General features: G+C 54.2%; 1 protein-coding gene across 2 annotated transcripts in view; it reads right to left on the bottom strand.

Annotated features, from left to right (window-relative positions):
- Nucleotides 1-12681, bottom strand: part of Cacna1a (calcium voltage-gated channel subunit alpha1 A) — a 328905-nt gene that overhangs the window by 93512 nt on the left and 222712 nt on the right. For both annotated transcript variants that reach the window (XM_076571863.1, XM_076571864.1), the window contains 2 exons: nucleotides 10279-10385; nucleotides 7673-8347 (listed from right to left, as the gene is read on the bottom strand). In XM_076571863.1, coding sequence (XP_076427978.1) covers nucleotides 7673-8347; nucleotides 10279-10385 — 782 coding nt within the window. The remainder of the gene's footprint in view (nucleotides 1-7672; nucleotides 8348-10278; nucleotides 10386-12681) is intronic.

Genomic DNA, 12681 nt, shown 5'->3' with positions numbered 1-12681 from the left:
TCCTTCACTGCACACCTCCTGACCTTCTTCACCGCACACCTCCTGACCTCCATCACTGCACACTTCCTGACCCCCTTCACCGCATACTTCCTGACCCCTTCACTGCACACTTCCTGACCTCCTTTACTGCACACTTCCTGACCCCCTTCATTGCACACTTCCTGACCCCTTCACTGCACACTTCCTGACCCCCCTTCATTGCACACTTCCTGACCCCCTTCACTGCACACTTCTTGACCTCCTTCACTGCACACTTCCTGACCCCCTTCACTGCACACTTCCTGACCCCCTTCACTGCACACCTCCTGACCTCCTTCACTGCACACCTCCTGACCTTCTTCACCGCACACCTCCTGATCCCCTTCACTGCACACTTCCTGACCCCCTTCACTGCACACTTCCTGACCCCCTTCACTGTACACTTCCTGACCCCCTTCACTGTACACTTCCTGACCTCCTTCACTGCAAACCTCCTGACCCCCTTCACTGCACACTTCCTGATCTCCTTCACTGCATACTTCCTGACCTCCTTTATTGCACACTTCCTGACCCCCTTCACTGCACACCTCCTGACCCCCTTCACTGTACACATTCTGACCCCCTTCACTGTACACATTCTGACCCCCTTCACTGCACACTTCCTGACCTCCTTCACTGTACACTTCTTGACCACCGTCACTGCACACTTCCTGACCCCCTTCACCGCATACTTCCTGACCTTCACTGCACACTTCTTGACCTCCTTCACTGCACACTTCCTGACCCCCTTCACCGCACACTTCCTGACCCCCTTCACTGCACACTTCCTGATCTCCTTCACTGCATACTTCCTGACCCCCTTCACTGCACACTTCCTGACCTTCACTGCACACTTCCTGACCCCCTTTACTGCACACTTCCTGACCCCTCCTTCACTGCACACTTCCTGACCCCCTTCCACTGTACACATTCTGACCCCCTTCACCGCATACTTCCTGACCTCCTTCACTGTACACTTCTTGACCTCCGTCACTGCACACTTCCTGACCCCCTTCACTGCACACTTCCTGACCTCCTTCACTGCACACTTCCTGACCCCTCTTCACTGCACACTTCCTGACCCCCCTTCACTGCACACTTCCTGATCCCCTTCACTGCACACTTCCTGACCTCCTTCACTGCACACTTCCTGACCCCCTTCACTGCACACTTCCTGACTACCTTCACTGCATACTTCCTGACCTCCTTCACTGCACTCTTCCTGACTTCCTTCACTGCACACTTCCTGACCCCCCTTCATTGCACACTTCCTGACCCCCTTCACTGCACACTTCCTAACCCCCTTCACCGCACACTTCCTGATCCCCTTCACTGTACACATTCTGACCCCCTTCACTGCACACTTCCTGACCCCCTTCACTGCACACTTCCTGACCCCTCCTTCACTGCACACTTCTTGACCTCCTTCACTGTACACATTCTGACCTCCTTCACTGCACACTTCCTGACCTCCTTCACTGCACACTTCCTGACCTCCTTCACTGCACACTTCCTGATCCCCCTTCACTGCACACTTCCTGACCTCTTCACTGCACACTTCCTGATCCCCTTCACTGTACACATTCTGACCCCCTTCACTGCACACTTCCTGACCCCTCCTTCACTGCATACTTCTTGACCTCCTTCACTGTACACATTCTGACCTCCTTCACTGCACACTTCCTGACCCCCTTCACTGCATACTTCCTGACCTCCTTCACTGCACACTTCCTGACCTCCTTCACTGCACACTTCCTGACCCCCCTTCACTGCACACTTCCTGACCCCCTTCACTGCACACTTCCTGACCCCCTTCACTGCACACATTCTGACCCCCTTCACTGCACACTTCCTGATCCCCTTCACTGTACACATTCTGACCCCCTTCACTGCACACTTCCTGACCCCCTTCACTGCACACTTCCTGACCCCCCTTCACTGCACACTTCCTGACCCCCTTCACTGCACACTTCCTGACCCCCTTCACTGCACACATTCTGACCCCCTTCACTGCACACTTCCTGATCCCCTTCACTGCACACCTCCTGACCTCCTTCACTGCACACTTCCTGACCTCCTTCACTGCACACTTCCTGACCTCCTTCACCGCATACTTCCTGACCCCATTCACTGCACACTTCTTGATCCCCTTCACTGCACACTTCCTGACCCTCTTTACTGCACACTTTCTGACCCCCTTCACTGCACACTTCCTGACCTCCTTTCACTGAACACATTCTGACCCCCTTCACTGTACACTTCCTGACCCCCTTCACTGCACACCTCCTGACCCCCTTTCACTGAACACATTCTGACACACTTTCTGACCTCCCCCCAAGACTTCATGCATTAATACAGCACCTGAGATGAATAACAAGATCATCTCCATTTAACAGAGCAGGAAGCTGAGGCAGAGAGGGGAAGACATTTGTCCCTCGTGAACCGACCAGCTTGGATGGGGCTGAGCTGGAATCTGGTCCTATCTAGAAACCTTTAGCTCTAGTGTCACTCAGCAGAGAAAACTGGCAGTGAACAATTTGGGGTGCATGGAGTGGAGGTGTTGAGTGTGTGTTAAAGCATCAGGATTCTCTGCTACACAGGCAGAGAGAGCCAGGAAACCCAGGACTGCAGCAACCCTCTCCCTGCACCAATGGGGAGTGGGTTACTATGGTGACAGATGCAGCTGGAACTAGGCTGCAAACAGCTGATCCTGACCGGTTAGGAGACAAGTCCTAGGAGTGGCAGGTGTTTGGTAGCTCACAGGTCTTTACCAGGAGTCCAGAGCTTGTGCCTCACTTTGGCCACCTCGGGGTACCACCAGGTTCAGATGTCCCCACTTGCCGTGGGAACCTGAGCCTAGCAACCACTGAACGATGCAGTAGTGTGCTGGTGCGTGTTTCAGAGGGGAAGAGAATGGTGTAGAAATGGGAGTCGGGTAAACAACAGAAAAATGACACTGTCAGTGAAACACACGGCCAGAGGATAAGCTCTGGGAAGGAAAAGGAAATGCAGCTCATGGGAAACAGAATCAAATGTCTCATTTCTTTTCTTCCCTGAGACAGGGTTTCTCTGTGTAGCCCTGGCTGTCCTGGAACTTGCTCTGTAGACCAGGCTGGCCTTGAACTTAGAGATCCACCTGCCTCTGTCTCTCGTGTGCTGGGTGGGATTAAAGACATGGGCCACCATGCCTGGCTGAGAATGGAAATGTCTTTTAAACAGTTTCACTCTGAAGTCCAGGCTAGCTCCAAACTCATGGCAATCCTCCTGCCTCAGCCTCCTGGGTGCAGATTTATAGGCATGTACCACCACACCCAGTTCTAAGGTTTTGATGTCTATCAGGAGAGAGCCTCAGCATTACTAATATGGTGTGCACACTTCCTGAGTGCTCACATGATGCTAAAACACCTGATAGAGCCTTCTGTTGTTTATCTGGTCTCTCTATGTATCCCTGGCTGGCCTGGAACTTCCTACATAGACCTGACTGGTTTTGAACTCACAGAGAGTTCTACCTGCCTCTGCCTCCTGAGTGCTAAGATTGTGCCACCATGTCTGACGAGTTGATATAGTCTTACTATAATTCACATTATCATACTACAGATTCTGTGTTCGTGGACTGAACTGACTATAGACTGAAAAATATCTAAAAATATTTATTTTTATGTATATCTGTTAGTGCCTGCATGTATGTCTGTGCACCACATGGGTGCCTGGTGCCCCTGGAGACCATAAGAGGGCATTGGATTCCCTGGAACTGGAGTTACAGAAGGCTGTGAACCGCCATATGGGGTGGTGGAACTGAACCTGAGTCTTCTACGTAAGCAGAAAGTGCTCTTAAGTGTGAGCTCTCTCTCCAGACCCAAGACTGAAAATATTTTAAAAAACTGTGTTTATCTTAAATATACAGACTTTCCCCTCATCTATTTCCTAAAGAATACAGAGTATATAGCTGGGTGGTGGTGGTGCATGCTGTTAATCCCAGCACTCAGGAGGCAGAGGCAGGGGCCAGCCACCCAGCTACACATAGCAAGCCACGGAGTAAGAGTGAGATGTACAGAAGTAAGAGAACGGGAAAAGCCCGAAAGATAGACAGGGTAATTTAAGTTAAGGAAAGCTGGCTAGAAACAAGCCAAGCTAAGGCCAGGCATTCATAAGTAAGAATACGCCTCCATGTGCGATTTATTTGGGAGCTGGGTGGCGGGCCTCCAAAAGAGTAAAAAGCTCCAACAACATTGTTCTGGGGTAACCAACCACTTACTGGTTGAATTTGAGGGCTGCTCCATAGCAGAGAATTCATGCCTGGTACTGTGAACCCGATGAGTGCAGAGGTCAGAGGCTCCAGAGGGGAACCTACTGTTGTGATTTTGCTAAGTGACCACATTGTCAAACTGCTTTCTAAATATTTGTTTAAAAGAAATAGAGTCTAGGGCTGGAGAGATGGCTCAGAGGTTAAGAGCACTGACTACTATTCCAGAGGTCCTGAGTTCAATTCCCAGCAACCACATGGTGGCTCACAACCATCTGTAATGAGATCTGGTGCCCTCTTCTGGCCTGCAGTCATACATGCTGTATACATAATAAATAAATAAATCTTTAAAAAAAAGAAAGAAAGAAATAGAGTCTAATAGCTGCCAGAGAGTGCGTGTATTGCATCAGGTATTCTAAGTCACCTGGAGATGATCAGAAGTCCCCGGAAGATGAGCGTGGGTTCCATGCTGACACTACACTGTTTTATAGATGGAGCCCAAACGTGTGGATTTTAGTATCCCGGAGGGCCTCAGGAGGACCCCTAAAGACATCCAAGGACGGCTACACTCAGAACTGCTAATTCCACCCATGCTGACACTTACTCAGAAGTTGCTGTTGGCTCAGCGTCACTCAACACAGTTTATGTCTCTTTTCATTTACACCTGTACATTTTACTCTACTGTCCACCCCATTTGTAGATGAGGAAATGGGGACCAGAGAGGTGCGGTGACATTCTGAAAGTCACACAGCCAGGCAGTGATGGGCAGGAGTATTCAGAGCCTGCATTTCAGCACCAGGTTCTGCTCATGATGTGACTGATATTCATCATGTAGAAACTTTCTCAAACACTCCTCCTGCAGGGAGGGGTGTGGCTCAGCTGAGAGGGTGCTTGCTTAGCATGAGCAAAGCCCTGGATTCCATCCCCAGCACCAAATCAAACTTGATGTGGTGGTGCATGCCTGTAATCCCGGCACTTGGGAGGTAGAAGCAGGAGGACCAGGAGTTATAGGCTGGCCCTGGCTACACCACGAGTTCAAGGTCAGCTTGGGCCACATGAGGTTCTATCTCAGAGCAACAGAAACCCTACTCCTGGAGCACTGGGGACAGCCATTCTGTTCCTCACCACTCTGCCTCCTTCAGTACAGCAGCTGCAGACACAGTACAAGGCCAATGCTCCCCCACACCCTCTGAGGGGACCAGAGTCCTAGTAACCCATCTCTGGCCCCTGGCCCCCCACTGTCCCGTAAGTTAGCTGTCTTCCATTGACCCCAGGACCTTGACATGTACTGTTCCTGCCTGAAACTCACCACTTTTTCTCTAACTGCTCTTCTTATGGTCTGACCCATCTTGGTGACATTTCTCAGAGCATCTCTGCTACGGTTTTAATATGTTTGTCCCACCCACCCAAACTCATGGACTGGGAAACATAAATTTGTCTGATGATGGTATCTGGAGGAGATTTGGGAGGTAACTGGAGCTAGACAAGGTCTCAAGGGCAGGGTCCCAGGATGGCGTCAGTGGCATTCTAAGAGGAAGGGACTGGGACACAGCTCTGGATCACCATGGGAGTCCCTTATCATGTCTGGATGCAGCAAGAAGCCCTCAGAAGGGCTGGCATTGCGCTCTGTGACTCTGCAGCCTCCAGAACAAGAAGTTGGATAAAGTCCCACTCTTTATAAATAAGTAACCTAACCTCAGGCAGTTGGTTATAGCAAAGGAAACAGATGAAGCCATCTCTGCAGGCCCCCACTGCCTGCAGTTACTGGGTGGGAGTCACAAATACAGCTGACCCTTCTCACACCTTCACTGAGCAGGAGACACAACTCGGGGGAAGGAGGAATCGGAACAACAGTGTTTAGCGGAGAACCTGGGGACAGGCATGTAATAACCAAGGGGTGCCGTGGGAAGCGGGAAGCTAGTCAGTCTCCACGACCAGGACTGGACCTCCAGGAAGACTCAGCTCTCCTCTCCCTCCTCACCCCAACCCCTCACCTCTCTCTCTCTCTCTGAGACAGGATTCCCCTGTGAATCCCAGGCTGGCCTGAACTTGTGACCCCGTCTACAGACCCGCATTCAGTTGAGAACCCCACTCCTCAGCACGTGGTCCTGGGACCTGCACTGGCCTCCTCTTGTTAGGAACACGGAGTCTCACGACTTCCTTGAAGCATAAGTCACAGTCTGTGTCACACAGGCTGGTAAGACACCTGACACCTCTGGACCCACAGCAGCAGGAGAAAGCTGACTCTCGTAGGTTGTACAGATGCCCCTTTCCCACTGGCCTGGGTCAGATCTTGTACATCCTTCAAGAAACCAGTGTGATGCGCGCATAGCAATATGAAAGGGTATCAAGAAGATATTACTATTATTACTAATATTATTGAGGTAGGTTCTCATGTAGCCCAGGGTGGTCTCAACTCACAATGTAGCCAAGGCTGGCCTTGAAGTCCAGACCTTCCTGTTCTACCTCCCAAGTACTGGGATCACAGGAGCGACACCGTACTTGGCTTAGGGACAGTGTTTTGTAGCAGGATGTCTCCATCAACACGGAAGCCCTGGACTCCCTACAGAGAGTCAATTCAGGGTCTGGTGGGGTCCTGTCACAGAAGATGCCTCCCTTTATGTCTTAGAGATCAGACGCACCCCCCCCCCCCCAGTAAACACAGACTGGCAACATGACAGTTGTAGGTGCCGAGTCCTGAGTGGGCCACACGCACTAGTGCCCATGTGAGCCTTTGGCAGAGGTGACTTAGTTAACTTTAGCAATGTCAGTCATTTCTGGGGCGTCTGATCTACAGGTGAGAACACTGATGTCAGGAGCACACTAGTACAAGAGTACCCAGCAAGCCATGAAAAAGCTTTACCAATCTGGGGGAGACTGTGGGCTCTCCCTGGGGCCCGCGTCAGACGCACAATGCGTTAGTTCTCTAGCCACTTTGGAAGCCAGACGGCAGGGCCCTAGACTTTTTGTATATAACGTTGAGATGTAGTTAAGTGGTTAGAGTCCCTGCCTAGAATCCTGCAGTAAAGGGCTGAGGGCGTGGCTCAGCGGTAGAGGGCCGGCCTAGAGTCCCCCAGTGAGGAGCTGGGGTGTGGCTCTGATAGAGTGCTAGTCTAGAATTCCTCTGTGACAGGCTGGCTCTGCTGTGGAGTGCCAACCTAGAATCCCACAGTGAGGGGCGGAGCTCTGCTGTAGACTCTTGTATAGAATATGAGGCCCTGGGTCCATCCCAGCACTGAGCTGCATCTGTTTCCCCGTCTGCTAACCCGGGCTGTGGCCACTGGATACATCCCCATGTCTTCCCGTATGCTGGGCCTGGTGACTGTCACCCTGGCTACTGGGGAAGCTCCTCGGCCCGGAGTGAGTTGAAGGGCCACCTGGACACCCAGATCCCTCCCGGTGCCCACTCACTTCCTGCGCCGGTGCCTGCGTTCCCTGTCGTCGTGGGCGGGGGGCCCATGCCGATGTCGCCGCCTGCGCTCCCCATCGTCGCCGTCGCCGTCTGCAGCGCGGGCCGGCCTGGCGGCATCGCGGGGACGCGGCCTGCGCTCCGGCCTGTCTTCGGGTTCGTCCCCGGGCCGGCGGCGCGCGCGGTGGCGGCGCGGCTCTCCGTCCGCCCCAGGCCGGTGCGCGTGGCGGCGGGGCGCGTCCCCGGCCTTGGCGCGCTCGGCGTCCGCGTCCCAGGGCGCGTGCTCGCGGGGCGGCGCGTGCTCGCGCTGCTGCGGCTCGCTCTCGCGGCCGTACGGGCCTTCCCGGCCAGGCGCGCGCTCAGGGCTTCCGGCCCAGGCGCGCCGCGCGTCGGGGTCGCGCGCGCTCTCGCGGGGTCGCGCGGTCGGGCGCAGCGCGTCGGGCGCGCGGCTCTTGTTGGTGTTGTTGTTGCGGTTCTCCTGCGGGTCCACCACGAGCGGCCGGTCCAGGTGCGTCTTGACGTCCGGCCGCAGCGGGCGCGCGTAGGGGGTGGGCCAGCGCTCAGCCGCGTCCCCGTACAGCGCCTCGCGGCTGGCCAGCAGGTTCTGCTTGCGCATCTCGCTGGTGCGCTGCTCCCACACCGACTTGGCGGGCTTCTGGTTCTTCTGCTGCTCCTTCCTGCAAGGCACGAAGGGGGCTGCTTGCCCTGCTTGCCCCCGTGAGGCCGTGTGCGAAGGTGGTCGGATAACGAGGGCTGCGATCCCGCTCCCCCACCAACACAACAATGGGTTCTTTCAACCTTTATTACATGGATGTATGTAGGTGGGCAGGCCCTGGCCACCGCAAGTGTGTGAAGGTCAGAGGACAACTATCTGCAGTCGGTTCCCTTCTTCCACTGAGTAAGCTTCCAGGGACTGAATTCAAGTTCCCTCGGACCTGTACCTGCAGAGCCACCTTACTGGCCCTTTCTTTTGGATTGCGGAGTACGTCAGTTTCCCACCTCCGCTTCCCCACGGCTAGGAGCACAGGTGTGATTGGTGTATTGATGGGCTCCTAGCCCTGTGGACTTATGGGGAGTGACAGAAACTTTAGGAGGCCAGGTCTACTCGGAGGAAGTCAGGTTATTGAGAGCCTACCTCTGAAGGGCATATTGGGACCTTGGCATGCACCTTCCTTCTCTGCTTCTCCAGCACTGTGAGGTGAGCAGTTTGGCTCCATTATGAGCTTCCATTAAAATATCCTGCCACACCACAGGCTCCAGTTATCTCAGAAGAGCTCCTGCCTAGATTCTACCCGCGAGGGAGTGGGTGTGTGACTCAGTGGTGGAGGCCTGGCCTGCCTACCACGTGTGAATCCCTGGGTTCCACCCCCAATGCCAGAATGAATGAATGAACAAACAAATAATTTAAATGGCAGCACATGAAGCCAACGTTTGATCCTTTTCTTCCAGGTTGTGGGCAGCTGGGGTGTGCAGGTAGGGGGTGTGGGCAACCCTGGAGGAAAGCAGTTGGTTGGCCTGCCTTTTGGGTAGCACTGGCCCTATGGAGGACTGCCCTGCCAAAGCCACTTCCCTTGGACGGGCAGGGGTGTGGTTCTGAACCTCTCTTTAATGGAGACACTTTCACTGTCACCGCCTCTGACCCGCCTGACCCACCAGCGAATGTCCGCCCCACCTTTAGAGTAGGACTTGAATCCAGCTGCACCCACCACCCTGCTCAGCCCTCATCTCTCTTGCTTGGCCAGCCCAGGTTCTTGAATCTGACCTTCAGCCCACATAACCATCCCCACCCCACAGTCTGTTACCCCAAGAATAACTAGAGGGCACCTGTGAGCATCCTAGTCTGGTCTGGACACTCCACCGCTCAAGAACACTCTTTGGCTCTCAATTAGGAGCCAGAACCCAAGTTTTCTCAGTGCTCCCCCACCCAGGCCTTGCCTACCCCGCTCCCCTCCGAACCTGTCTCCTTACCGTCCTTTCCCAGCCATGCCAGTCTCTTTCCTATTCCCGAAACACCCCTGCCTCAGAGCCTTCCTCTCTCACTGGCTCTCTTTCCTTCAAGTTTTGTTCCTTCTAGCCGAGGCCTTGCCTATCAAGTTTGTTTTCTGGAGACAGGATCTTACTATGCCTAGTCTGGACCCAGCTGTCCTTGGACTCGTACGGATCTGCCTGTCTGCCTCCAGAGTGAGGTAGGGGTGTGCCACCACACCTGGCGATAAAGTCACAACTCTTGGGGCTGCAGTGAAGCTCAGTGGCAGAGCACTGGCCTGGGGTGCACACACAGAGCACAGAACAGCTGCGTGACCCAGGTTCTTCACTCCCTGCCCCTTCCAGCTGCTTCCTGGAGGCCCCACAGTATGTAATGACTTACTTGTCTCATTTATTATTTATCTCCTGGACTTGAACAGCTCCACAAAATCCCCTGCCCCTACATGGACGCTGCATTCCCAGCAATTACAGCAGGACCAGGTACACAGCAGACGCTCACTAAATACTCAGGAGTGAAAGGCGGGGAGAGGGCCAAGACACCTCCCAGGCTCAGCAGTTAGGGGCCACCCTAGCCCGCCCCACATCCTTGCCTGAGTGGCACCCAAGGCCTGGGGACACTTACACAGCTATAGACATGTTGGCCGCAGACAGGGGACTCACTTCCGCCACCTCCTTGGCTTTTTGCAGTGCCAGTTTCTGGTTGGCCGCTTCCTCCTCTTCTTGTTCATCCTAGGAAGCAAATGGGATTCCTGTTCACAAGAACAGGCCTGGGGTCCACTCCCACCTTGCTGCCAGCCAGAGGCAAAAATCTGAAGTACTGAGAAACAAGTTTGGCCTGGACCTTAACCAGTTGGGACTAAGGTCCCCAGTGAGACTGGGTGGTGCAATGCACTGCCACCCCCTTGTGTGCAGGCTGGCCTGGAACTTGTCCTGGCCCAGCTCCCCAGTGCTGGAATAGCAGGCATGTGTAAGCGTGCCTGGCTCCCCTACCTCCACTCCCCCAACTGCGTTTTTGGTGCCGGGGATGGACCCTGAGGTCTTGTGCCATGCTGGTTAGAACAGATCAGTCACTGAACCCCTAGTCCTGTGTCTGTGGGCGTTCTGTGTTTTTCAAGCTGTTTGAATGCTCAGAACCAACTCCCTTAAACGTCGGGTAGCCCCAGAGGCAGAGCCGCAGCTTGTAGCTTGTACCACGACTGTCAACAGCCCAGGGAAGGCAGCTGGGGTCTGTAAGATCCGTCTGCGGGAAGTGGGGCCGGGGTGGGGGCTCTACGCGTCAGGCCATGGCCTAGATGGCTGGGGACTCGGAAGAACCATCAAAGGCCGGGTGTGCTGGCGCACGCCTTTAATCCCAACACTTATGAAGCAGTGGCTGGTAGATCTCTGAGTTCAAGGCCAGCCTGGTCTACAGAGTGAGTTCTAGAACATCCAGGGCTATGAAGTGAGGCCCTATCTCAAGGGGAAAAAAAAAGAGAAAGGAAAAAAAAACCCTATTAATGGAAAGACACAGAGAAAACAAGGAAGAAACAGAAAAAACAAACCCACCAATAAGAGGAGCCCTGGGGCGGGTTTGCAGGATGGCTGCCCCTACCTTCTGAATTCTTCTGGGGCCAGGAGTAACCCCCACCTTAAAATATGTCAGTGACAAGGAGGCGGGGTGTCCCCTCTCCTGGCACCGTGCCTAGCATAGTTTAGAACCAGGTCCTCGGAACATCCGCCTCAGCGCCACTGAAAACACAGGTTCCCAGGTCCCGGGAACCCCAGGCACCTGCAGCCCAGCGCTGCCTCCCGGAATCTGCATTTTCAGCAAGCGCCTGGGAGGGTACGTAGCACACTCAGGTTTAAGTATCTCATATATCTCATGTGCAGTGGAGAAAACCACAAGTTGCAGATTCAGCCAGCCTGGGTTCAAATCCCAGCCTTTCCACTTACTGCTGTGTGACCTTCAGCAGGTCTCTTAACTTCTCTGTCCCTTCTTCAACATCTCAACGCCGAAGACTCCATGACTCACCCCACTGCTCTTTTCTCCTCAGAACCATCTGATAAACTGGTTTTACAAATGTGTCTGATTTCTGGCCTGTCTCTACAGCCTGAATTCCTGCTCCAACAGGCCAGGGTCTTTGCTTCATTCACGGTTATGTCCTCGGCTTCTAGGCCAGGGCTGTGCTTCCTGTAGGTGCCCGATGTGTGGTTACTGGATGAGGGCGGTAGGTGTAAAGTGGGGCTCAAAGTGTCTTCCCTTGCTGGAGGGTTACAACTGTGTGCAACTCGTGTCCAGTGGACGAAGGGGAAGAAGGGTCTGCAGGGGAATGGCCACTTCCCTCTGGAGTAGCTGGCCTGTCTTCCCATGCCAGCCTCTTGGATGCACTCACGGCTAGATCGGCCTATGGTGACACATGCCAGCCAGCTTCATGGTAGCTGAACTCTTGGCTTTGTGCCTGGGGTGGGAGACTTCCGCTTTTCCCTGCCGGAGGTGGGGCCGGGAAATCCTCCCTCCCTCCTACCAGGGCCAACAGATGGAGAGTTGGCAGCCCCTACCCCGGCAGCCCCAGTGTCTTGAGTTCTAAGGCACTGGGGATGAGGCTGTGGAGCTGAAGCTGGGGTGCTCCAGGCTGGCAGCAAGACCCTGTCTGCAAGCATTGTGTATTTTTAAAATTTTGTAGTGCCATCCATGACCGCAAAGATGCCTCTGCGGTTTCTTCTCCCAGGCAGATGGCACCCATCCCTGGGCACACAGCCTCATCACCCTGTCCAGTTTCCCTCTGTACAGTGCATAACCTGGCAGCCAGCGCTGTTCGTGGGCTTTGCCCACCAGGGGGCGAGAGATGTATTGTTGAAAGCAGGATTACCTCCCGTCTCCTGTGCCTGACTGACTGATGGGGACCTGATGATACCTAGGCTGCCTTGAGGGGCACGTGATATCCCTCAATTATTCACTGTCATCGAGTATGAGTGAAACCTGGGCCTCATCTCACCCAGGCGGCTTTTCTTCCCACTTCCAAATTCTCCCTGCCCCCTGTCCTCG

This window comes from Peromyscus maniculatus, chromosome 5, assembly GCF_049852395.1.
Source record: "Peromyscus maniculatus bairdii isolate BWxNUB_F1_BW_parent chromosome 5, HU_Pman_BW_mat_3.1, whole genome shotgun sequence".
Lineage (NCBI taxonomy): Eukaryota > Metazoa > Chordata > Mammalia > Rodentia > Cricetidae > Peromyscus > Peromyscus maniculatus.
The sequence above is the reverse complement of the archived record's forward strand: the minus strand, read 5'-3'. Positions and strand labels throughout refer to the sequence as shown.